Raw genomic sequence first — 23,970 nt, 5'->3', positions numbered from 1 at the left:
AGGAAATATGGAAAATTTTATGAATACCAAGTTTCAATCTCACATAATCAATTATCTTCCAGAAGGAATGAAAAAAATTTTTTTACATTATGATGAAGACATTTTCTGGCGACCAGTGCTTTTCGTAAGTTACTATATTGATTATTAATATATACTATTAATCAAATTAATTTATTACAATAAATTCAATTTGTTTAAATTAATTTTTATTATTTTTCAGAATATAAGGAAATTTAAAAAACTTCAATATTTGTCATTAAGTGGCTGTCTTCTAGATGACATGATTCAAGGAATATCCGAGACAACAACACTTGTAGAACTCAGTCTTCTCAATTCTTTCGTGAGTGAAAACTGCTTGTACAATCCTGTTGATATTTTTAATCAATTTGTAAATTTAAAATATATTGACATTGATAATTCATGGGCAATAAATACTCCAAACGTACTCAATAACATTTTAAATTCATCCAAGAGTATAAGATATTGCAATATTATGTTGCTTCCAGATTGGGATGCACCTGATATTTCAATTAAAGATTGGGATAATCTTCAAAACTTGGAACATCTCGGTACTCGTTTTAGAATTAATGATAACACAACAATCAAATTGGTGAAATATTGCAAGAATTTAAGGTCTTTTAGTATTTGGAGTGAAGGAATAATAGAAATTAATCTTAAAAAATTGACAGAACTACAAAATCTTGAATATTTAAATTATTGTTTCGCGAATGAAGTTTCCGGGGAGGAATTTATAGATACACTATATACAATTTCAAACAATTGTAAAAAACTTAAATATCTGATTTTATCAGATGAAGAAGATGATGGTGATGATGATGATGATAATGATGATGATAATATATTTAGACGACAAGTTGCTCCTGTCTTTTTTGATGAGTTGGCAGAATTGCAATATCTTGAATATTTAAATGTGTCAAATATGCCTGAATTCCAAGATAGCAGTCTTCTTGCTATTGCTTATTCATGCAAAAATCTAGAAAAATTAGATATAAGTTCATGCATTTATATTACTGAAGAAGCTCTCATGTCTTTAACAAGCTTGGAAAATTTAAAAGAATTAAGTGTTGGTAATATTGATGGTGTTACAGATAATTTTATCAGTCAATTAAAAGGATTAAAAAAATTTTTTTGTGAATATTGTAAAAATATTACTGATGCTGGTATCATCGAATGTATAGAAAATTGTCCGAATCTTGACACTCTTAATCTCGACGGCTCTAACATGACAATTAACACGCTTACTGGTGCTGATGAAATAACTAAAAATCGTACAAATAATATTGCTTTGTGTATATTCTTTGAAGATTTTGCAGAAGCTTCAACGTTAAAAATTGAATCTAACTGGTTAAATCTTCGCCCCGGTGGTTTGATACCAATTGAATAATAAACTAAAAAAAATTAGTCATTTAGTATTTATAAGTACGTAGTTGTTAAGCTATTCATATAATTTCAATATATTTTCATAAAAATATCGAATTAATTATAAATATGTAAATTATGATTTTTTTCTATTTTTTAGAATTATTGTAAATAAGTATCAGTGATGATAACAACAATATAAATTTATTATATCAATAATAATAATATATACCTAAATTAGAAAAATATATCTTAAAATATCAACTTGTTGTGTATTTAATAATTCTCACAATATATTTTCTTAGCTACCACAAATCGTTATACTAATATCCATTGCTGACTAGTGATACAGTTGCCTGACAAGCAATTGAAAATTATTACTCTTACATTTCATAAATAATGTATCTAATTATCATATTTTTTATAGATCCCTCTCATTATTTGATATTTTTTTTTTTTTCTCCATCCAGTATTTTTGATATACCATGTGTTATTAAAACTAGATTATTTGACAATAATGTATACTCCAATTCATCCATATTTTGTATCTTTTTTGGTTTTTAAAATTAATTTTTTATAAATAATTACATTTAATTTTTATATAATTAATAAAAATTTTTTTGTTTATATAATTGACTTGTTGATTTTGAATTTTTTAATTGAGCATGTGCAAAAATAGAGTGGGTATAATCATGATTATATATATATACCCACTCTCTATATGCAAAAACATCTTGTTGCTCTATCTCTTAATATTGAGATTAATTAAGATTGTAATTAAAATTAATTGTGGTAGGAAGTAGTGGGGACTGAAACATAATAAAACAAGTTTGCACAGCGTTTTTATAACAATTTATATACTTCATGTTTTAAAAAATTGATTTTTATATGATGATGATAAATGATGATGATGATGGAAGTGACGACGGCACTGTAGCGTTCACTTTCGTCAACCTGTTCAATAGGCAGTTTTATTTATCAAAATAATTAATTAAATTTATTATATTTATAGATAGACAAAGATAGACATACAGTCAAAAGCCTTCGTAGTGGTAACAAGATATTTAAATTGTTTTCTGCTAAGCGCATATATTATTAATAATAAAATCAAGGTAAATATTATTTAAATTTTACTTTTTACAATAATGTCAATAAATTTTAAATGATTTTCTAAATCAAAATTTCGAATATTGAACCACGTAATAAATTCTCGTAGAAAAAATAATAAATATTGTTTTAAATGTTTTTAAAAAAAAATAGTCATTTCGTATTTATATATTTAGTTGTTAAGTTATTCATTTTTTTTTTACTAAAGAAAAAATGTAAATTATAATTTTTATCTTTTTTTTAGAATTATTGTGGATAATTATTATTAAAAGTGTCAGTGATGATAACAACAGTGATTCTAAAATAATAATATAATAATATAACTTAAAACAAATAAAAAAATATAAATTGACAATAATTTACTGATAAACCTGACCTCATTCTATGATATTTTCTCTGTCTATGATATAGCGAGCACTGGGGCTGGTCAATCTATCATATCAATGATAGTATGTGCAATAATACTGAAACATCAGTAATTTTATTGCTGTCTGGTAATTTTTTAGCAATTTAACCGAAGAGTCAGTGACGTGACTATATCAAGCAGCGATTTCAAACACCTTAATTGTTCTTTAATTGTTGGATATTGCTTCAAATAACTTGAACACTCATCAGCCAGGCAATCATCATTAACAAGGTCTTACTTGCAATTGTGAAATCATACATTATATTTGATTAAATTAAAATGTGGTATATCCGCTATTTAATCAAGTTTTAGTTTGATATTTTTTTATTTCTATATATTATATTTTAAAAAATCAAGATTTTTGAGCTATTTATATTTCTCACCGAGCATAATAACGTATAAGTTATAACCACGTTTTAGTTTAATCAAGTTCATGATTCAAGTTGAATAAAAATGTAAACAAAAATAACACCTGACCATGAAACACAAGCGTTATTATCAGCAAAAAAAGATACTATGTAACTTGCTCTAAAAATTAAAGTTTATATTTCCATTTTTTTTTTATCATGCTGCATATATTTATTTAATATTTTTTCCATTATCTTTATCACAATTTAAATCTTGCTCAATTTGTAAAAATTTCGTTTTATCAAGTAGCAGAATAATTTTAGACTTATTAATTTTAATATTAAATTTATCAAATTATTAATATATAATATATTTTATTTATTTATATTTTTTTATATCACCTTTGAGATTGGCCACTTTTTTATTTATATAAGACAGCTGATTGGCTATGATAATTTTTTTTTTTATTGGATGATAAAAGTGACGACAGCGCTCATAGTGTTTACTTCCGTCAACCTGATTACAGGCTCCAGATGATCCATCCATAGATAGCCATACAGTCAAAAGCCTTCGTAGTGGTAACAGCTAACAATTATTTAAATTGATTTCTGCTAAGCGCATTATTAATAATCAAGGTAAGAATTATTTAACTTTTAATTTTTACAGTAATTTTAATTGAATTTAATAAAAGTAGTTTTCTTTTTAAAAATTTTACATGATTTTTCAAATCGAAATAGTGAATATTGGATCATGTGGTGAATTGTCAGAAAAAATAATAAATATTGTTCGCGGCTTTTTGATCGTTGCTAATAAAATAATAGTATTAATAATTAATTCATTAAATTAATCTACATATTTTTTACATAACAAGTTAATAATTTTTAAAAACGTTTTAATACGTATTATTTTTTGAAAAGTTTTGAAAAATAATCAACTTGTGAATATAGTAAAATTGTTCGTATCACTCTTCGAAAAAATTAGTACATTTTATTATTAAGTATATTTACTTGTTACTTTTTTTTAAAGACGTTTTGATAGCACTATTCGGCTATTTATAGTGGGATGGACTGGGAAAGTGATAAAAATTAAACTTATCGTTATTGTTTCAATATATTATTTTTTTTTATTTTCAGAATTTATCATCATGAGTCAAAAAAGAATCTGTCATGTTCGAGAACAACATCATCATGTTGACGAAAAAATAGATCTCATCAATACTCTGAATCATGATTCATTGGCGCAAATATTCATGCGGCTGCCAGCACCTGAAAGGATAGCCATGGAAAAAGGTAATAAAAATTAAAATTAAGTTTTATTTATTAAAATTATAATTTTATTATTTTTATAATATTTAATTTGATATTTTTTTTTTACAGTTTGTACCAAATGGAAAGAGGCATGTAAACTAGCTTGGTACGACATTAAAAAATACACATTTGGCGAATCGATTGGTCGTTTTTTTGATGATAGTTTGTTGGCACCATCATATGTTAAGAAATCATTATCAAATTTTGGTATTTATTTAAGAGATTTGTTTCTTTTGGAAAATTGCGATTCAAGTATCATGCCACTCATTGGTGAGCGCTGCATAAATTTAACAAGTCTTTATTTAATTGTCAACGGGGAATTAGAAATAAATATGAATCACTACATTCATGCCTTCAAAAACTTGGATAAACTAACAAGAATTCATATACGCGTAATAAATATGGAAAATTGTATGAATACCAAGTTTCAAGCTCACATAATCAATTATCTTCCAGAAGGAATGAAACAAATTTTTTTATATTATGATGAAGACATTTTCCGGCAACCAGTGCTTTTCGTAAGTTACTATATTGATTATTAATATACTATAAATCAAATTAATTTATCACAATATAAATATTCAATTTGTTTAAATTAATTTTTATAATTTTTCAGAATATAAGAAAATTCAAACAACTCCAACATTTGTCATTAAGTGGCTGGCTTCTAGATGACATAATTCAAGGAATATCCGAAACAACAACACTCTTAGAACTCAGTCTTCTCAACTCTTTTGTGAGTGGAAACTGCTTGTACAATCCTGTTGATATTTTTAATCAATTTGTAAATTTAAAATATATTGACATTGATAATCCATGGGGAATAAATACTCCAAACGTACTCAATAATATTTTAAATTCATCCAAGAGTATAAGATATTGCAATATTATGTTGCTTCCAGATTGGGATGCACCTGATATTTCAATTAAAGATTGGGATAATCTTCAAAACTTGGAACATCTCGGTACTCGTTTTAGAATCAATGATAACACAACAATCAAATTGGTAAAATATTGCAAGAATTTAAGGTCTTTAGATATTTGGAGTGATGGAATAATAGAAACTGATCTTCAAAAATTGACAGAACTTAAAAATCTCGAATATTTAAATTATTGTTTCACAGATAGAGCTTCTGAGGATGAATTTATAGATACACTATATACAATTTCAAACAATTGTAAAAAACTTAAACATCTGATTTTATCAAATGATGAAGATGATGATGATGATAATAATAATATATTTAGACGACAAGTTGCTCCTGTCTATTTTGATGAGTTGGCAGAATTGCAATATCTTGAATATTTAAATGTGTCAAATATGCATGAATTCCAAGACAGCAGTCTTCTTGCTATTGCTTATTCATGCGAAAATCTACAAAAATTAGATATAAGTTCATGCTTTTATATTACTGAAGCAGCTCTCATGTCTCTAACGACCTTGGAAAAATTAGAAGAAATAAGTGTCGGTAATATTGATGGTGTTACAGATAATTTTATCAGTGAATTGAAAGGATTAAAAAAACTTTTTTGTGAATATTGTAAAAATATTACTGATGCTGGTATCATCGAATGTATAAAAAATTGTCCGAATCTTGACACTCTTAATCTCTACCACTCTAACATTACAATTAACACGTTAACTGGTGCTGATGAAATAACTAAAAATCGTACAAATAATATTGCTTTGTGTATATTCTTTGAAGATTTTGCAGAAGCTTTGACGTTCCAAACTGAATCTTACTGGTTAAATCTTCGCCCCGGCTGTTTGATACCAATTGAATAATAAACTAAAAAAAAATTAGTCATTTAGTATTTATAAGTACGTATAGTTGTTAAGTTATTCATATAATTTCAATATATTTTTATAAAAATATTGAATTAATTAAAAATATGTAAATTATAATTTTTTTCTATTTTTTAGAATTATTGTAAATAAGTATCAGTGATGATAATAACAATATAAATTTATTATATCAATAATAATAGTATATACCTAAATTAAAAAAATATATCATAAAATATCAACTTGTTGTGTATTTAATAATTCTCACAATATATTTTTTTAGCTACCACAAATCATTATAATAATATCCATTGCTGACTAGTGATACAGTTGCCTGACAAGCAATTGAAAATTATTACTCTTACATTTCATCAATAATGTATCTCACTCTGATATTTTTATACATCACCATCTCTCTCATTATTTACTATTTGACAATAATGTATACTCCAATTCATCCATATTTTGTATCTTTTTTGGTTTTTAAAATTAATTTTTTATAAATAATTACGCTTGATTTTTATATAATTAATAAAAATTTTTTTGTTTATACAATTGACTTGTTGAATTTAAATTTTTTAATTGAGCATGTGCAAAAATAGAGTGGGTATAATCATGATTATATACACCCACTCTATATGCAAAAACATCTTGTTGCTCTCGATTAAGATTAATTAAAATTAATTGTGGTAGGAAGTGATGGGCACTGAAATATAATAAAACAAGTTTGTACAGCGTTTTTATAACAATTTATATACTTTATGTTTTAAAAAATTGATTTTTATATAATTAAATGATGATGATGATCAGATGATGATGATGGAAGTGACGACAGCGCTGTAGCGTTCACTTTCGTCAATCTCTTTAATAGGCAGTTTTATTTATCAAAATAATTAATTAAATTTATTTTATTTCAGGCCATTTTTTATATTTTTTTTTTACAAATTGAAGTTGCCATAAAAGTTGGATAATTAAAAAAAAAAAAAAAAGAATAATTCATAAAATATATAGTAGTAGTTTCACTCCAATAAGATCATATGCACATGCGCAATGGTTGTCATCTCTTTTTATTGCTGTTTATTTCCAATCAAGGTCCATAGATAGATAGTGATAGATAGACACAGATAGTGGTAAGCCTTCGTAGTGGTAACAAGTAATTCAAGTTGATTTCTGCTGAGCGCATATATTATTAATAATAAAATCAAGGTAAATATTATTTAAATTTTACTTTTTACAATAATGTCAATAAATTTTAAATGATTTTTTAAATACAGTACATTTTGTTATTCAGTATATTCACTCGTTAATTTTTTTTAAAACGTTTTAATTTTTAGTTTTAACGTGCTCATTATTTTTCAACACATTTTGACGTAAAACATTCAGTGGGGTGGACTGCACAAGTCATAAAATTTTGTAAAGATTGTGTTGAAAAAATAATTTATGTTTTTTCTGAAAATAAAAACAAATATTCATTGAAATTTAATGTATGAATTATTTAAATAACGGATCATAAGATGCATAAATATAATAAATTTGCAATTTAAAATTACGAATAATTCTTGCATACAAAATTTTATTTATTAATTAAACTTTATTTGATATTTGATAATAATTAGTAATATAAACTCGGAAGATTAATTTTTATGAAGATTATTTCAGGAGGATAGTCAATATATAATAAGCCTGAATCCATTTTATTCGAAAAAAATTAAACTTATCGTTATTGTTTCAATATATTATTTTTTTTATTTTTAGAATTTATCATCATGAGTCAAAAAAGGATCTGTCATGTTCAAGAACAACATCATTATGTTGACGAAAAAATAGATCTCATCAATACTCTGAATCATGATTCATTGGCACAAATATTCATGCTGCTGCCAGTACCTGAAAGGATAGCCATGGAAAAAGGTAATAAAAATTAAAATAAAATTTTACTTATTTAAATTATAATTTGAATGTTTTTATTTTATTTAATTTGATATTTTTTTTTACAGTTTGTTCCAAATGGAAAGAGGCATGTGAACTAGCTTGGTACGACATTATAAAATACACATTTGGTGGATTAAGCGATCGTGTTTTTGATGAAAATTTGTTGGCACCATCATATGTTGAGAAATTATTATCAAAGTTTGGTTTTTATTTGAGAGAGTTGCGTTTGTTGGAAATTTGCAAATCAAATATCATGCCACTCATTGGTGAACACTGCAAAAATTTAACAAGTCTTGACCTAGTTGTCAACGGGAAATTTAAAATAAATAACAATCACTACATTCATGCCTTCAAAAAGTTGTAAAAATTAAAAAAAATTCATATACGCGTATTAAATATTGAAGATTGTAACAATACCAAGTTTCGATCTCACATAATCAATTATCTTCCAGAAGAAATAAATCAAATTTTTTTCGATTATGGAGTAGACATGTTCATGCCACCACTGTTTTTCGTAAGTTACTATTTATTATTAATACTATAAATCAAATGAATTCATTACAATAAATTTAATTTATTTAAATTAATTTTTATAAATTTTCAGAATATAACGAAATTCAAAAAGCTTCAGTATTTGGCATTAACTGGCTGCCTTCTAGACGACATAATTCAAGGAATATCCGAAACAACAACACTTGTTGAACTCAGTCTTATTGATTGTTTTGTGAGTGAAAACTGCTCGTACAATCCTGTTAATATTTTTAATCAATTTGTAAATTTGGAATATATTAACATTAATAACCAATGGGACAAAGAGACTCCAAACGTACTCAATAATATTTTAAATTCATCCAAGAGTATAAGATATTTTAATATTATGTTGTATCCAGATTTTAATGCACCTGATATTTCAATTAAAAACTGGGATAATCTTCTTACCTTGAAACATTTCGGTACTCGTTGGAGAATTAATGATAACATAGCAATCAAATTGGTAAAATATTGCAAGAATTTAATGTCTTTAGATATTTGGAGTGGAGTGATAACACAAACTGCTTTTCTAAAATTGTCAGAACTAAAAAATCTTGGATTTTTAAAATATTGTTTCTTAAATGGAGTTTCCAGGAATGAATTTAAAAATACAATATTTACAATTAAAAAAAATTGCAAAAAACTTAAACATCTGATTATATCAAATCATTATAATGATATTGATAATAATGAGACTGAACCAGTTCTGCCTGCAGTCATTTTTAATGAGTTATCAAAATTGCAATATCTTGAATATTTAAATGTGTCAAATATGCATAATTTCCAAGATAGCAGTATTATCGCTATTGTTAATAAATGTAAAAATCTACGAAAATTAGATATAAGTTCATGCATCTATATTACTCAAGCAGCTCTCAAGTCTATAACCAGTTTGGAAAAATTAGAAAAATTAAATGTCAGTTTTATGGATAGTGTTACAGACAATTTTATCAGTAAATTGAAAGGATTAAAGAAACTTTGGTGTGAATCTTGTAAAAACATCACTGATGCTGGTATAATCCAATGTATTAAAAATTGTCCAAATCTTAACACTCTTTGTCTCTACCACTCTAACATTACAATTAACACATTTACTGGTGCTGACGAAATAACTAAAAATCGTATAAATAATATTGTTTTGTATATATTCTATAGTAATTTTACGGAAGCTTCAAAGTTAAAAACTAAATCTAACTGGTTAGTTCTTCGTCCTGGAAGTTAGGTAAAAAGTGATATGAACTAAAAAAAAAAAAAATAGTCATTTCGTATTTATATACTTAGTTGTTAAGTTATTTTTTTTTTATTAAATAAAAAATGTAAATTATAATTTTTTTCTTTTTTTTAGAATTATTGTAGATAATTATTAAAAGTATATCAGTGATCATCATTACTAATGATCAATAATAATAATATAACTTAAAAAAAATTAAAAAATATAAATTGACAATAATTTACTGCTGAACCTGAACCCTTTTATCTTTTGTCTAATTTTTGATTCAAACAAATTATTATTAAATGTCATGGTGCAGAGTTGGTATTTAACCATGGTATTAACCATGTTGGTATTTAAATCAAGAAATAAAGGCTAACTGCATACAAAGCTATTTTTCTATTATTTAATTATTTTTTCTTGCGAATTACTGTGTTATAATTTTACAGATTTTTTGTATTGATTAATTCTTATCTAAAACATAGGAATAATGCAAAATTCACACAAAAGTGACTTAAAATATATTTTTTTTTTAAATTTTGTCAGAAAGAAAAACAATGTTTCAAAAATTACTACACTAATTAAAGTCTAAGTTTACAAATAAGTTTAAAAATATTTTTTAGTCTAATATTTAGTCACATTTTATACAAATTAGAGCCAGTAAAATTGTTTTTTGCATTCCTGTTAATAAAATGTTTACCACTTGGATCTCTTATATAAGAGTATATTCGATAATAAATCAACTTTATAGAAATACTTTCATCTCTGATACCTGAAAAATAAAAAAAAAATTTAAATTATATACTTATGTATTTATATATATAAATATATATTTTCACAACATATTATAAAATTATTATTGGTATTATTATACTTACTATATTCTCCCGGGCTAGTGGGGAATCACAAATTGTTCCATTAAAAAATCTAACTCTTGAGTCGATTTTTTGATGTCGTTTGCGCCATGTTTTATTTTCATATGGTACTTTCGGTCTTAAATTAAACTAAAAAAAAAAAAAATAATTAAAAATCCGATTCAAAAACTTTTTTTTATAATTAATACAAATTTTCTTTTAATATTGTCAACTTACTGAATAAGGTAATGAATTTTTTTTTTCATCTGATTCTTTTATTGATGACCAGTTTTTTGTTGTTTGTGTAGATGTATGTAATTTTGAATTAACCAATTTGTTTTTAGGTTTTAAGTTGGAAGTATATTCGTTATCGGATTTCATCTAAAAATTATTAAAATTTTATTATTTCTCATAGTTTTTAGTACTCTTTCATAAAATGATAATGCAGATAATAAATTTTTTTATTTTTGCTCACCGAAATTGCTCCAGTTTGTTGTATTGGTTGTTGCTTGTACCAAGTTTTATTCTTGCTTTTACCTAATCCATTGGTATTGTGACTGGGTTCTTGATTAATCTAAAAACAGAATAATTATATTTGTCATTGAACAAAGTATATGTTTTACAAAATTTAGATTTTTTAAAAATTTAAATTTTTGGTTTTAAATATCGACTGAAATTTTTCAAAAAAAGATATAAAATACTTTACTATATCTATAACGTGATATATTAAACGATTTGAATAATACATAAATTAACTAAATTTTTAGTACTCTTTTATGTAATGATTATGCAGATTATAAATTTTTATATTTTTGCTCACCGAAATTGTTCCAGTTTGTTGTATTGGTTGTTGCTTATACCAAGTTTTATTCTTGCTTTTACTTAATACATTGGTATTGTAACTGGGTATACCTGGGTGTAATTCTTGATGAGGAATCTAAAAACAAATAAAAATCATAAAAATTCAACTTATACCTATCGTTATTGTTTTTTTTTATTTCAAAAATTTATCATCATGAGTCAAAAAAGGATCTCTCATGTTCAAGAACAACATCATCATAATTTTATAATTATAATTTTTTTTTTTTTTTTAGAATTATATTGTTGATAATTATTATTAAAAGTATCAGTGATCACAATCAATGATATAACAATAATAATTCTAAAATAATAATGTAGTATATATCAATAATAATAATATAACGAATAAAAAAATATAAATTGACAATAATTTACTGACAAACACGAACCCATTTTATGATTTTTCAGAGGATCCATTATTTATCGTAAGATGCAGCCCATATGCAATTGTTGTTGTTTAGTTAAGTAAAAAAAAAATAATTTTTTAATTATATATTAATATATATAAATATTCTCGTATACTCTATAGAATATTTCGTCGTCTTTAAAAAAAAAAAAAAACAAAATAAAATACCTGGTGTTTATACAATACAAACAATATTATTTCAGGGTCTTTGTGTTCAGTTTTAGTGTTATCTATCATTTTAATTTAAAATTTTTTGAATTTATTTTTCTGAGGGATTTGAAATATTGTATTTTATTTTTTTTTTCTTTCAGTCAATAGATAATAGTAGCACGAGGCTAAAAAACACCATAAATAAAAAAAAAAAGGATCAAATAAACTATAAATTAAGAAGTTTAAAAATAAACTCCAATATTATTTCCTATTTTGGAATATTTTTTGTTACTAAAATACATGTCAATAATTAATCATAGAAAAAAAAAAAAAATGAGAAAAAAAAGAAACTCAAAGTTTATTATGAAAAATTGAAACGCTGATTGAACTCAACACATGAATATTCTATAAAATATCCTTCCTACCGAATGACATATATGAAAATAATTCAAAATTTAAATTTCACCCTAAAGCATTGACAAATAATTTGGAATATTTGAATAATGCTCGATTGGAAAAATGTGTGTATTTGGCATACATGATATTTTAGTAAAAAACAATCAGAAAACTTATTACCCTCTGTTTTAAAATACATATAAGCATAATAAAATACACCCTTATATGTATATTTAATTTTCATAATTTAAAAACAATTAAAGATATGTTGAAAAATAATTTTAACAAAAATTACAGTATACGTTTATGTGCAGCATTATTCATTTGACTTTATGCAAATTCTTAATACAGCTCCATTGAGAATTTTAGTCAAAATTTTAAAGCCCTTGAAACTTTGAATATATTAAATTAATTTGTTTCACATGACAATCAAAATAAAATATGCTGAAATTAGTCTAATTAAATTTAAAAACTTTAATATCTTACTTTATATGATGAATTATTAAACTGATTTTCTTTCGATTCGTGAAATCTTTTACTGTTATCCATTTTTATTTTTTTTTTTTGCTGCACTACGATTTGCCACACACTCTTAAAATAAACAACCAGTATAACTGAGTAGAGATCGGGAAAGAAAGAAATGAAAATTTAGACAATGTAGACAAATAGAATAATGGCTAGAGGATTATTGGTATCTCAAGGGCATCCATAAAATTCAATATTTATTTGCTAAATATATTTAAAATTCACTAGTATGTATATAAATAATTGTTGTTTATTTATTAACAATGCTCAATTCATAGTTTTTCAATTTATTTAATTATTATTTTTTTTTTCTTTCAAAGTTATTTTTATCTCTTTTATTATTATTATTATTATTTTATAATATCAATATCAATATCAAGATTAAGAATTATATTGATAAATCATTCATCAATTGCTTTAAATTGTCAATTTATTTTATACAAATTTAGTTTTTTGAATTTAAACTCGCTTTTTTAATAATTAAATATTTTTATATAAAATATTTCATCTTTTTATCGAATAATTTAATGTCTTCATTACTAAATTGGAATTCAAAGTCCATTATCCCATCCAATTGGTACATTTTCTTTACTGACAACCATTTCTGGTATCATAAATACCAGCTCATTTGTATTATCAACTTGTTGTGTATTTGATAATTTATAAAGTACTTGTGATAATACACTACTTGGATAGTTTGGATATTTTTTAATAATTTTACATAATATTTTTCCAGTTTTTAATAATATTTCTAAATTATTTGTATATAAAAAAATTCCTGATAAAACAAATTTATGTTTGTAAATATTACTTTCTGTAGATTTAAATAATTTATCTAGCCATTCAATAAAATTATCAGTTGACCATGATTTCATACAAATACAAATGTCAGTACAAAAATTGTACATTTTCATGTGCATGACAAAGTACAGAGTGTATTTTATTTGTAAAAAAATCATGTATTGATTCATTCCAATCATTTTTATTTGTTATTTTGTTAATTAAGTTTGTTGCAATGTCCAATGCTTCTGATGATAAAATATTTGCATATGCCATCCAGGTTAAAATTGATGCTACCAATGAGTAGGCTGAAATTTTATCACAATTTAATTTATCAAAAATCATTGAGCCAAGTTTTATGATATCCAACAAATTAGTACTTGGACTTATTGGTACCATTTCAGCTAAAAGACACATGATTAAACTACCAATATCTTTATCAACATGCTCAATGACATCTTCCATCATAAAAATGTTTGGCTTAAAATCACAATTTAATCGTAAAAATTCAAGAGCTGTACTCATTATCATTGGACTTATTGCTGTACAATAATCAATGTTTTTATTTGATACTAAAAATTCAGCTAATCCTAGAATTCTCGTATTTGTATCGATGCATGTTATTGAATCATTTGTTCGTAGCCATTGTAAAATATTCAATTGAAGATTCAATGTGCCTGGTGGACTATCAAGCAGCGATTTCAAACACCTTAATTGTTCTTTAATTGTTGGATATTGCTTCAAATAACTTGAGCACTCATCATATTCCCAATGAGTTAGTTCAAGTTTTTTTACATTCGACCAAAAATCATCAAGGGCTTTTTTACATTTCTTGCATATATACTAAAAAATAAATTTATTATCATTACAATATATATTTTTTTAAATCAAATAATTGTTGTGTTATAACTATTATACCCAAAGCATTTTCGATCTTTCCCATACTGGCACATACGCGAATATTTCAGCCAGGCAATCATCATTAACAAGGTCTTACTTGCACTTGTGAAATCATACATTATATTTGATTAAATTAAAATGTGGTATATCCACTATTTAATCAAGTTTTAGTTTGATATTTTTTTATTTCTATATATTATATTTTAAAAAATCAAGATTTTTGAGCTATTTATATTTCTCACCAAGCATAATAACGTATAAGTTATAACCATGCACGTTTTAGTTTAATCAAGTTCATGATTGAAGTTAAATAAAAAAGTAAACAAAAATAACACGTGACCATGAAACACAAGCGTTATTATCAGAAAATAGTATATTTCGTTACAAGTGCCCTAAGTTACTATGTAACTTGCTCTAAAATTAAAGTTCATATTTCCATTTTTTTTTTATCATGCTGCATATATTTATTTAATATTTTTCCATTATCTTTATCACAATTTAAATCTTGCTCAATTTGAATAAATTTCGTTTTATCAAGTAGCAGAATAATTTTAGATTGATTAATTTTAATATTAAATTTATCAAATTATTAATATATAATATATTTTTTCGTTTATTTATACTTTTTATATCACCGTTGAGATTGCCCACTCTTTTTTATTTATATGAGACAGCTGATTGGCTATGATAATTTTTTTTTTTTATTGGATGATAAAAAGTGACGACAGCGCTCATAGTGTTTACTTCCGTCAACCTGATTACAGGCTCCAGATGATCCATCCATAGATAGCCATACAGTCGAAAGCCTTCATAGTGTTAACAGTGATAACAAGTATTTGAATTGATTTCTGCTAAGCGCATTACTAATAATCAAGGTAAGAATTATTTCACTTTTAATTTTTACAGTAATTTTAATTAAGTTTAATAAAAGTAGTTTTCTTTTTAAAAATTTTACATGATTTTTCAAATCGAAATAGTGAATATTGGATCATGTGGTGAATTGTCAGAAAAAATAATAAATATTGTTCGCGGCTTTTTGATCGTTGCTAATAAAATAATAGTATTAATAATTAATTCATTGAATTAATCTACATATTTTTCACATAACAAGTTAATTATTTTTAAAAACGTTTTAATACGTTTTATTTTTTAAAAAGTTATGTTCGTTAATTAAAACTGTTCGTATCACTCTTCGAAAAAATTAGTACATTTTATTATTCAGTATATTTACTTGTTACTGTTTTTTTAAGACGTTTTAACTTTTAGTTTTAACATTCTCATTATTATTTAAACCTTTTGATATATACAACATTTAACACTATTTGGCTATTCAGTAGGGTGGACTGGGAAAGTCATAAAAATTAAACTTATCGTTATTGTTTCAATATATTAATTTTTTTTATTTTTAGAATTTATCATCATGAGTCAAAGAAGGATCTGTCACGTTCAAGAACAACATCATCATCACGTTGACGAAAAAATAGATCTCATTAACACTATAGATCATGATTCATTGGCACAAATATTCATGCTGCTGCCAGTACTCGAAAGAATGACTATGGAAAAAGGTAATAAAATTTCACTTATTTAAATTATAATTTTAATATTTTTATTTTATTTAATTTGATATTTTTTTTAACAGTTTGTACCAAATGGGAAGAGGCATGTAAACTAGCTTGGTACGACATTAAAGAATACACATTCGGCGAATCAATTGGTCGTTTTTTTGATGATAATTTGTCGGCACCATCATATGTTAAGAAATTATTATCAAATTTTGGTATTTATTTGAGAGATTTGTTTCTTTTGGAAAATTGCGATTCAAGTATCATGCCAATCATTGGTGAGCGCTGCAAAAATTTAACAAGTCTTTATTTAATTGTCAACGGGGCATTAGAAATAAATATGAATCACTACATTCATGCCTTCAAAAACATGGATAAATTAACAAGAATTCATATACGCGTAATGAATATGGTATATCTTGAGAATACCAAGTTTCAATCTCACATAATCAATTATCTTCCAGAAGAAATGAAACAAATTTTTTTATATTATGATGAAGACATTTTCCGGCAACCAGTGCTTTTCGTAAGTTACTATATTGATTATTAATATACTATAAATCAAATTAATTTATTACAATAAATTCAATTTGTTTAAATTAATTTTTATTATTTTTCAGAATATAAGGAAATTCAAAAAACTTCAATGTTTGTCATTAAGTGGCTGCCTTCTAGATGACATAATTCAAGGAATATCCGAAACAACAACACTTGTAGAACTCAGTCTTCTCAATTCTTTTGTGAGTGAAAACTGCTTGTACAATCCTGTTGATATTTTTAATCAATTTGTAAATTTAAAATATATTAACATTGATAACCCATGGGGAATAAATACTCCAAACGTACTCAATAATATTTTAAATTCATCCAAGAATATAATACATTGCAATATTATGTTGCTTCCAAATTGGGATGCACCTGATATTTCAATTAAAAATTGGGATAATCTTCAAAACTTGGAACATCTCGGTACTCGTTTTAGAATTAATGATAACACAACAATCAAATTGGTAAAATATTGCAAGAATTTAAGGTCTTTTAGTATTTGGAGTGAAGGAATAATAGAAATTAATCTTAAAAAATTGACAGAACTACAAAATCTTGAATATTTAAATTATTGTTTCAAGTGAATGAAGTTTCCGGGGAGGAATTTATAAATACACTATATACAATTTCAAACAATTGTAAAAAACTTAAATATCTGATTTTATCAGATGAAGAAGATGATGGTGATGATGATGATGATAATGATGATGATAATATATTTAGACGACAAGTTGCTCCTGTCTTTTTTGATGAGTTGGCAGAATTGCAATATCTTGAATATTTAAATGTGTCAAATATGCCTGAATTCCAAGATAGCAGTCTTCTTGCTATTGCTTATTCATGCAAAAATCTAGAAAAATTAGATATAAGTTCATGCATTTATATTACTGAAGAAGCTCTCATGTTTTAACAAGCTTGGAAAATTTAAAAGAATTAAGTGTTGGTAATATTGATGGTGTTACAGATAATTTTATCAGTCAATTAAAAGGATTAAAAAAATTTTTTTGTGAATATTGTAAAAATATTACTGATGCTGGTATCATCGAATGTATAGAAAATTGTCCGAATCTTGACACTCTTAATCTCGACGGCTCTAACATGACAATTAACACGCTTACTGGTGCTGATGAAATAACTAAAAATCGTACAAATAATATTGCTTTGTGTATATTCTTTGAAGATTTTGCAGAAGCTTCAACGTTAAAAATTGAATCTAACTGGTTAAATCTTCGCCCCGGTGGTTTGATACCAATTGAATAATAAACTAAAAAAAATTAGTCATTTAGTATTTATAAGTACGTAGTTGTTAAGCTATTCATATAATTTCAATATATTTTCATAAAAATATCGAATTAATTATAAATATGTAAATTATGTTTTTTCATTTTTAGAATTATTGTAAATAAGTATCAGTGATGATAACAACAATATAAATTTATTATATCAATAATAATAATATATACCTAAATTAGAAAAATATATCTTAAAATATCAACTTGTTGTGTATTTAATAATTCTCACAATATATTTTCTTAGCTACCACAAATCGTTATACTAATATCCATTGCTGACTAGTGATACAGTTGCCTGACAAGCAATTGAAAATTATTACTCTTACATTTCATAGATAATGTATCTAATTATCATATTTTTTATACATCCCTCTCATTATTTGATATTTTTTTTTTTTTCTCCATCCAGTATTTTTGATATACCATGTGTTATTAAAACTAGATTATTTGACAATAATGTATACTCCAATTCATCCATATTTTGTATCTTTTTTGGTTTTTAGAATTAATTTTTTATAAATAATTACGCTTAATTTTTATATAATTAATAAAAATTCTTTTGTTTATATAATTGACCTGTTGATTTTGAATTTTTTAATTGAGCATGTGCAAAAATAGAGTGGGCATAATCATGATTATATATATATACCCACTCTCTATATGCAAAAACATCTTGTTGCTAAGATTGAGATTAATTAAGATTGTAATTAAAATTAATTGTGGTAGGAAGTAGTGGGGACTGAAACATAATAAAACAAATTTGCACAGCATTTTTATAACAATTTATATACTTTATGTTTTAAAAAATTGATTTTTATATGATGATGATAAATGATGATGATGATGGAAGTGACGACGGCGCTGTAGTGTTCACTTTCGTCAACCTGTTTAATAGGCAGTTTTATTTATCAAAATAATTAATTAAATTTATTATATATATAGATAGACAAAGATAGACATACATACACCAAAAGCATTCGTAGTGGAAACAAGATATTCAAATTGTTTTCTGCTAAGCGCATATATTATTAATAATAAAATCAAGATAAATATTATTTAAATTTTACTTTTTACAATAATTTTAATAAATTTTAAATGATTTTCTAAATCAAAATTCCGAATATTGAACCACGTAGTAAATTCTCGTAGAAAAATTAATAAATATTGTTTTAAATGTATTTAAAAAATAGTCATTTCGTATTGATATATTTAGTTGTTAAGTTATTCATTTTTTACTAAAGAAAAATGTAAATTATAATTTTACTTTTTTTTAGAATTATTGTGATAAATTATTAAAAGTGTCAGTGATGATAACAACAGTGATTCTAAATAATAATATAATAATATAACTTAAAACAAATAAAAAATATAAATTGACAATAATTTACTGATAAACCTGACCTCATTCTATGATATTTTCTCTGTCTGATATATAGCGAGCACTGGGCTGGTCAATCTATCATATCAATGATAGTATGTGCATAATACTGAAACATCAGTAATTTTATTGCTGTCTGGTAATTTTTAGCAATTTAACCGAAGAGTCAGTGACGTGACTATATCAGCAGCGATTTCAAACAATCTTAATTGTTCTTTAATTGTTGGATATTGCTTCAAATAATCTTGAACACTCATCAGCCAAGCAATCATCATTAACAAGGTCTTACTTACACTTGTGAAATCATACATTATATTTGATTAAATTAAAATGTGGTATATCCACTATTTAATCAAGTTTTAGTTTGGTATTTTTTTATTTCTATATATTATATTATAAAAAATCAAGATTTTTGAGCTATTTATATTTCTCACCAAGCATAATAACGTAAAAGTTATAACCACGTTTTAGTTTAATCAAGTCCATGATTCAAGTTAAATAAAAAAGTAAACAAAAATAACACGTGACCATGAAACACAAGCGTTATTATCAGCAAAAAAAGATACTATGTAACTTGCTCTGAAAATTAAAGTTCATATTTCAATTTTTTTTTTTATCATGCTGCATATATTTATTTAATATTTTTTCATTATCTTTGTCACAATTTAAATCTTGCTCAATTTGAATAAATTTCGTTTTATCAAGTAGCAGAATAATTTTAGATATATTAATTTTAATATTAAATTTATCAAATTATTAATATATTATAATATATTTTATTTATTTATATTTTTTATATCACCTTTGAGATTGGCCACTCTTTTTATTTTATATAAGACAGCTGATTGGCTATATGATAATTTTTTTTATTGGATGATAAAAGTGACGACAGCCCTCATAGTGTTTACTTCCGTCAACCTGATTACAGGCTCCAGATGATCCATCCATAGATAGCCATACAGTCAAAAGCCTTCGTAGTGGTAACAGCTAACAATTATTTAAATTGATTTCTGCTAAGCGCATTATTAATAATCAAGGTAAGAATTATTTAACTTTTAATTTTTACAGTAATTTTAATTGAATTTAATAAAAGTAGTTTTCTTTTTAAAAATTTTACATGATTTTTCAAATCGAAATAGTGAATATTGGATCATGTGGTGAATTGTCAGAAAAAATAATAAATATTGTTCGCGGCTTTTTGATCGTTGCTAATAAAATAATAGTATTGATAATTAATTCATTAAATGAATCTACATATTTTTTACATAACAAGTTAATAATTTTTAAAAACGTTTTAATACGTATTATTTTTTGAAAAGTTTTGAAAAATAATCAACTTGTGAATATAAAATTGTTCGTATCACTCTTCGAAAAATTAGTACATTTTTATTATTAAGTATATTTACTTGTTACTTTTTTTAAAGACGTTTTGATAGCACTATCGGCTATTTATAGTGGGATGGACTGGGAAAGTGATAAAATTAAACTTATCGTTATTGTTTCAATATATTTTTTTTATTTTCAGAATTATCATCATGAGTCAAAAGAATCTGTCATGTTCGAGAACAACATCATCATGTTGACGAAAATAGATCTCATCAATACTCTGAATCATGATTCATTGGCGCAAATATTCATGCGGCTGCCAGCACTCGAAAGGATAGCCATGGAAAAGGTAATAAAATTAAAATTAAGTTTTTATTTATTAAAATTATAATTTTATTATTTTTATAATATTTAATTTGATATTTTTTTTACAGTTTGTACCAAAATGGAAAGAGTGCATGTAAACTAGCTTGGTACGACATTAAAAAATACACATTTGGCGAATCGATTGGTCGTTTTTGATGATATTTGTTGGCACCATCATATGTTAAGAAATCATTATCAAATTTTTGGTATTTATTTTAGAGATTTTGTTTCTTTTGGAAAATTGCGATTCAAGTATCATGCCACTCATTGTGAGCGCTGCAAAATTTAACAAGTCTTTTATTTAATTGTCAACGGGAATTAGAAATAAATATGAATCACTACATTCATGCCTTCAAAAACTTGGATAAACTAACAAGAATTCATATACGTAATAAATATGGAAAAATTGTATGAATACCAAGTTTCAAGCTCACATAATCAATTATCTTCCAGAAGGAATGAAACAAATTTTTTTATATTATGATGAAGACATTTTCCGGCAACCAGTGATTTTCGTAAGTTACTATATTGATTATTAATATACTATAAATCAAATTAATTTATCACAATATAAATATTCAATTTGTTTAAATTAATTTTTATAATTTTTCAGAATATAAGAAAATTCAAACAACTCCAACATTTGTCATTAAGTGGCTGGCTTCTAGATGACATAATTCAAGGAATATCCGAAACAACAACACTCTTAGAACTCAGTCTTCTCAACTCTTTTGTGAGTGGAAACTGCTTGTACAATCCTGTTGATATTTTTAATCAATTTGTTAATTTAAAATATATTGACATTGATAATCCATGGGGAATAAATACTCCAAACGTACTCAATAATATTTTAAATTCATCCAAGAGTATAATACATTGCAATATTATGTTGCTTCCATGTTGGAATGCACCTGATATTTCAATTAAAAATTGGGATAATCTTCAAAACTTGGAACATCTCGGTACTCGTTTTAGAATTAATAATAACACAACAATCAAGTTGGTAAAATATTGCAAGAATTTAAGGTCTTTAGATATTTGGAGCGAAGGAATAATAAAAACTGATCTTCAAAAATTGACAGAACTAAAAAATCTCGAATATTTAAATTATTGTTTCACGGATAGAGCTTCCGAGGGTGAATTTATAGATACACTATATACAATTTCAAACAATTGTAAAAAACTTAAAAATCTGATTTTATCAAATGATGAAGATGATGATGATGATAATAATAATATATTTAGACGACAAGTTGCTCCTGTCTATTTTGATGAGTTGGCAGAATTGCAATATCTTGAATATTTAGATGTGTCAAATATGCATGAATTCCAAGATAGCAGTCTTCTTGCTATTGCTTATTCATGCGAAAATCTACAAAAATTAGATATAAGTTCATGCTTTTATATTACTGAAGAAGCTCTCATGTCTTTAACGAGCTTGGAAAAATTAGAAGAATTAAGTGTCGGTAATATTGATGGTGTTACAGATAATTTTATCAGTCAATTGAAAGGATTAAAAAAACTTTTTTGTGAATATTGTAAAAATATTACTGATGCTGGTATCATCGAATGTATAAAAAATTGTCCGAATCTTGACACTCTTAATCTCTACCACTCTAACATTACAATTAACACGTTAACTGGTGCTGATGAAATAACTAAAAATCGTACAAATAATATAGCTTTGTGTATATTCTTTGAAGATTTTGCAGAAGCTTTGACGTTCCAAACTGAATCTAACTGGTTAAATCTTCGCGCCGGTGTTTTGACACCAATTGAATAATAAACTAAAAAAAAATTAGTCATTTAGTATTTATAAGTACGTAGTTGTTAAGTTGTTCATATAATTTCAATATATTTTTATAAAAATATTGAATTAAAAATATATAAATATAAAAATATTTTTTAGAATTATTGTAAATAAGTATCAGTGATGATAACAACAATATAAATTTATTATATCAATAATAATAGTATATACCTGAATTAAAAAAATATATATCTTAAAATATCAACTTGTTGTGTATTTAATAATTTTCACAATATATTTTCTTAGCTACCACAAATCGTTATACTAATATCCATGCTGCCTAGTGATACAGTTGCCTGACAAGCAATTGAAAATTATTACTCTTACATTTCATCAATAATGTATCTAATTCTGATATTTTTTATACATCACCATCTCTCTCATTATTTGATATTTTTTTTTCTTTTGCTCCATCCAATATTTTTAATATACCTGATCAGATTTATTAATATTAATATTTCAATCACTAATTTTCCAGGATGAGGATTACCATTTTTTCTTGTTGTGATGTACCAGTTGATCGTTTATCGAGAGTACTTAGTTATGATGGAACTATCAATGATTATTGCAACAAAAAATTTAAAAATTATTTATTATTACTTTATACATAACAAAAAAAAAAGAAACTTTATTTTGATAATAATACTCGCCTCTTTCCATGTCTATCCTTTCTGGTATTGGCAACAACATGATGATTTTTGCTAATGCGTCGTAGTCTAGTGAGTTGATGACGACTTTTGGATCCTTGTCATCCACATCAGAGGTTTGTTGGTCTTCTTCAGCATATATTATTTGCGCATTCATTTCA

General features: G+C 24.8%; 3 protein-coding genes across 3 annotated transcripts; all 3 read left to right on the top strand.

Annotated features, from left to right (window-relative positions):
- Positions 1-2,938: 2,938 nt before the first annotated feature.
- On the top strand, positions 2,939-6,334 carry LOC122847889. The gene is made up of 3 exons (XM_044145783.1): positions 2,939-2,962; positions 5,165-5,513; positions 5,886-6,334. The coding sequence occupies exons 1-3, from the start codon at positions 2,939-2,941 to the stop codon at positions 6,332-6,334; spliced, it is 822 nt and encodes a 273-aa protein (XP_044001718.1).
- A 1,997-nt stretch (positions 6,335-8,331) lies between these two features.
- On the top strand, positions 8,332-10,052 carry LOC122847745 (F-box/LRR-repeat protein 7-like). The gene is made up of 2 exons (XM_044145595.1): positions 8,332-8,780; positions 8,871-10,052. The coding sequence occupies exons 1-2, from the start codon at positions 8,757-8,759 to the stop codon at positions 10,017-10,019; spliced, it is 1,173 nt and encodes a 390-aa protein (XP_044001530.1). The 5' UTR covers positions 8,332-8,756; the 3' UTR covers positions 10,020-10,052.
- A 6,379-nt stretch (positions 10,053-16,431) lies between these two features.
- On the top strand, positions 16,432-23,135 carry LOC122847779. Its single transcript, XM_044145672.1, has 5 exons — positions 16,432-16,447; positions 16,522-16,856; positions 17,065-17,184; positions 21,966-22,351; positions 22,598-23,135. The coding sequence occupies exons 1-5, from the start codon at positions 16,432-16,434 to the stop codon at positions 23,133-23,135; spliced, it is 1,395 nt and encodes a 464-aa protein (XP_044001607.1).
- Positions 23,136-23,970: the final 835 nt, after the last annotated feature.

This window comes from Aphidius gifuensis, linkage group LG1 (assembly GCF_014905175.1).
Source record: "Aphidius gifuensis isolate YNYX2018 linkage group LG1, ASM1490517v1, whole genome shotgun sequence".
Taxonomy (NCBI): Eukaryota; Metazoa; Arthropoda; class Insecta; order Hymenoptera; family Braconidae; genus Aphidius; species Aphidius gifuensis.
Note: the sequence above shows the minus strand (reverse complement) of the source record. Positions and strands in the feature narration are given on the sequence as shown.

Coding starts and splice junctions, on each gene's coding strand:
- LOC122847889 (XM_044145783.1), top strand. CDS start 2,939: ATGTGCAATAATACTGAAACATCA. Junction 2,963..5,164: donor GCAATAATACTGAAACATCA/GTAATTTTATTG, acceptor ATAATTTTTCAG/AATATAAGAAAATTCAAACA. Junction 5,514..5,885: donor TCAAAACTTGGAACATCTCG/GTACTCGTTTTA, acceptor ATGAATTCCAAG/ACAGCAGTCTTCTTGCTATT.
- LOC122847745 (XM_044145595.1), top strand. CDS start 8,757: ATGTTCATGCCACCACTGTTTTTC. Junction 8,781..8,870: donor TCATGCCACCACTGTTTTTC/GTAAGTTACTAT, acceptor ATAAATTTTCAG/AATATAACGAAATTCAAAAA.
- LOC122847779 (XM_044145672.1), top strand. Junction 16,857..17,064: donor ATATACGCGTAATGAATATG/GTATATCTTGAG, acceptor ATTATTTTTCAG/AATATAAGGAAATTCAAAAA. Junction 22,352..22,597: donor AATAATAACACAACAATCAA/GTTGGTAAAATA, acceptor TAATATATTTAG/ACGACAAGTTGCTCCTGTCT.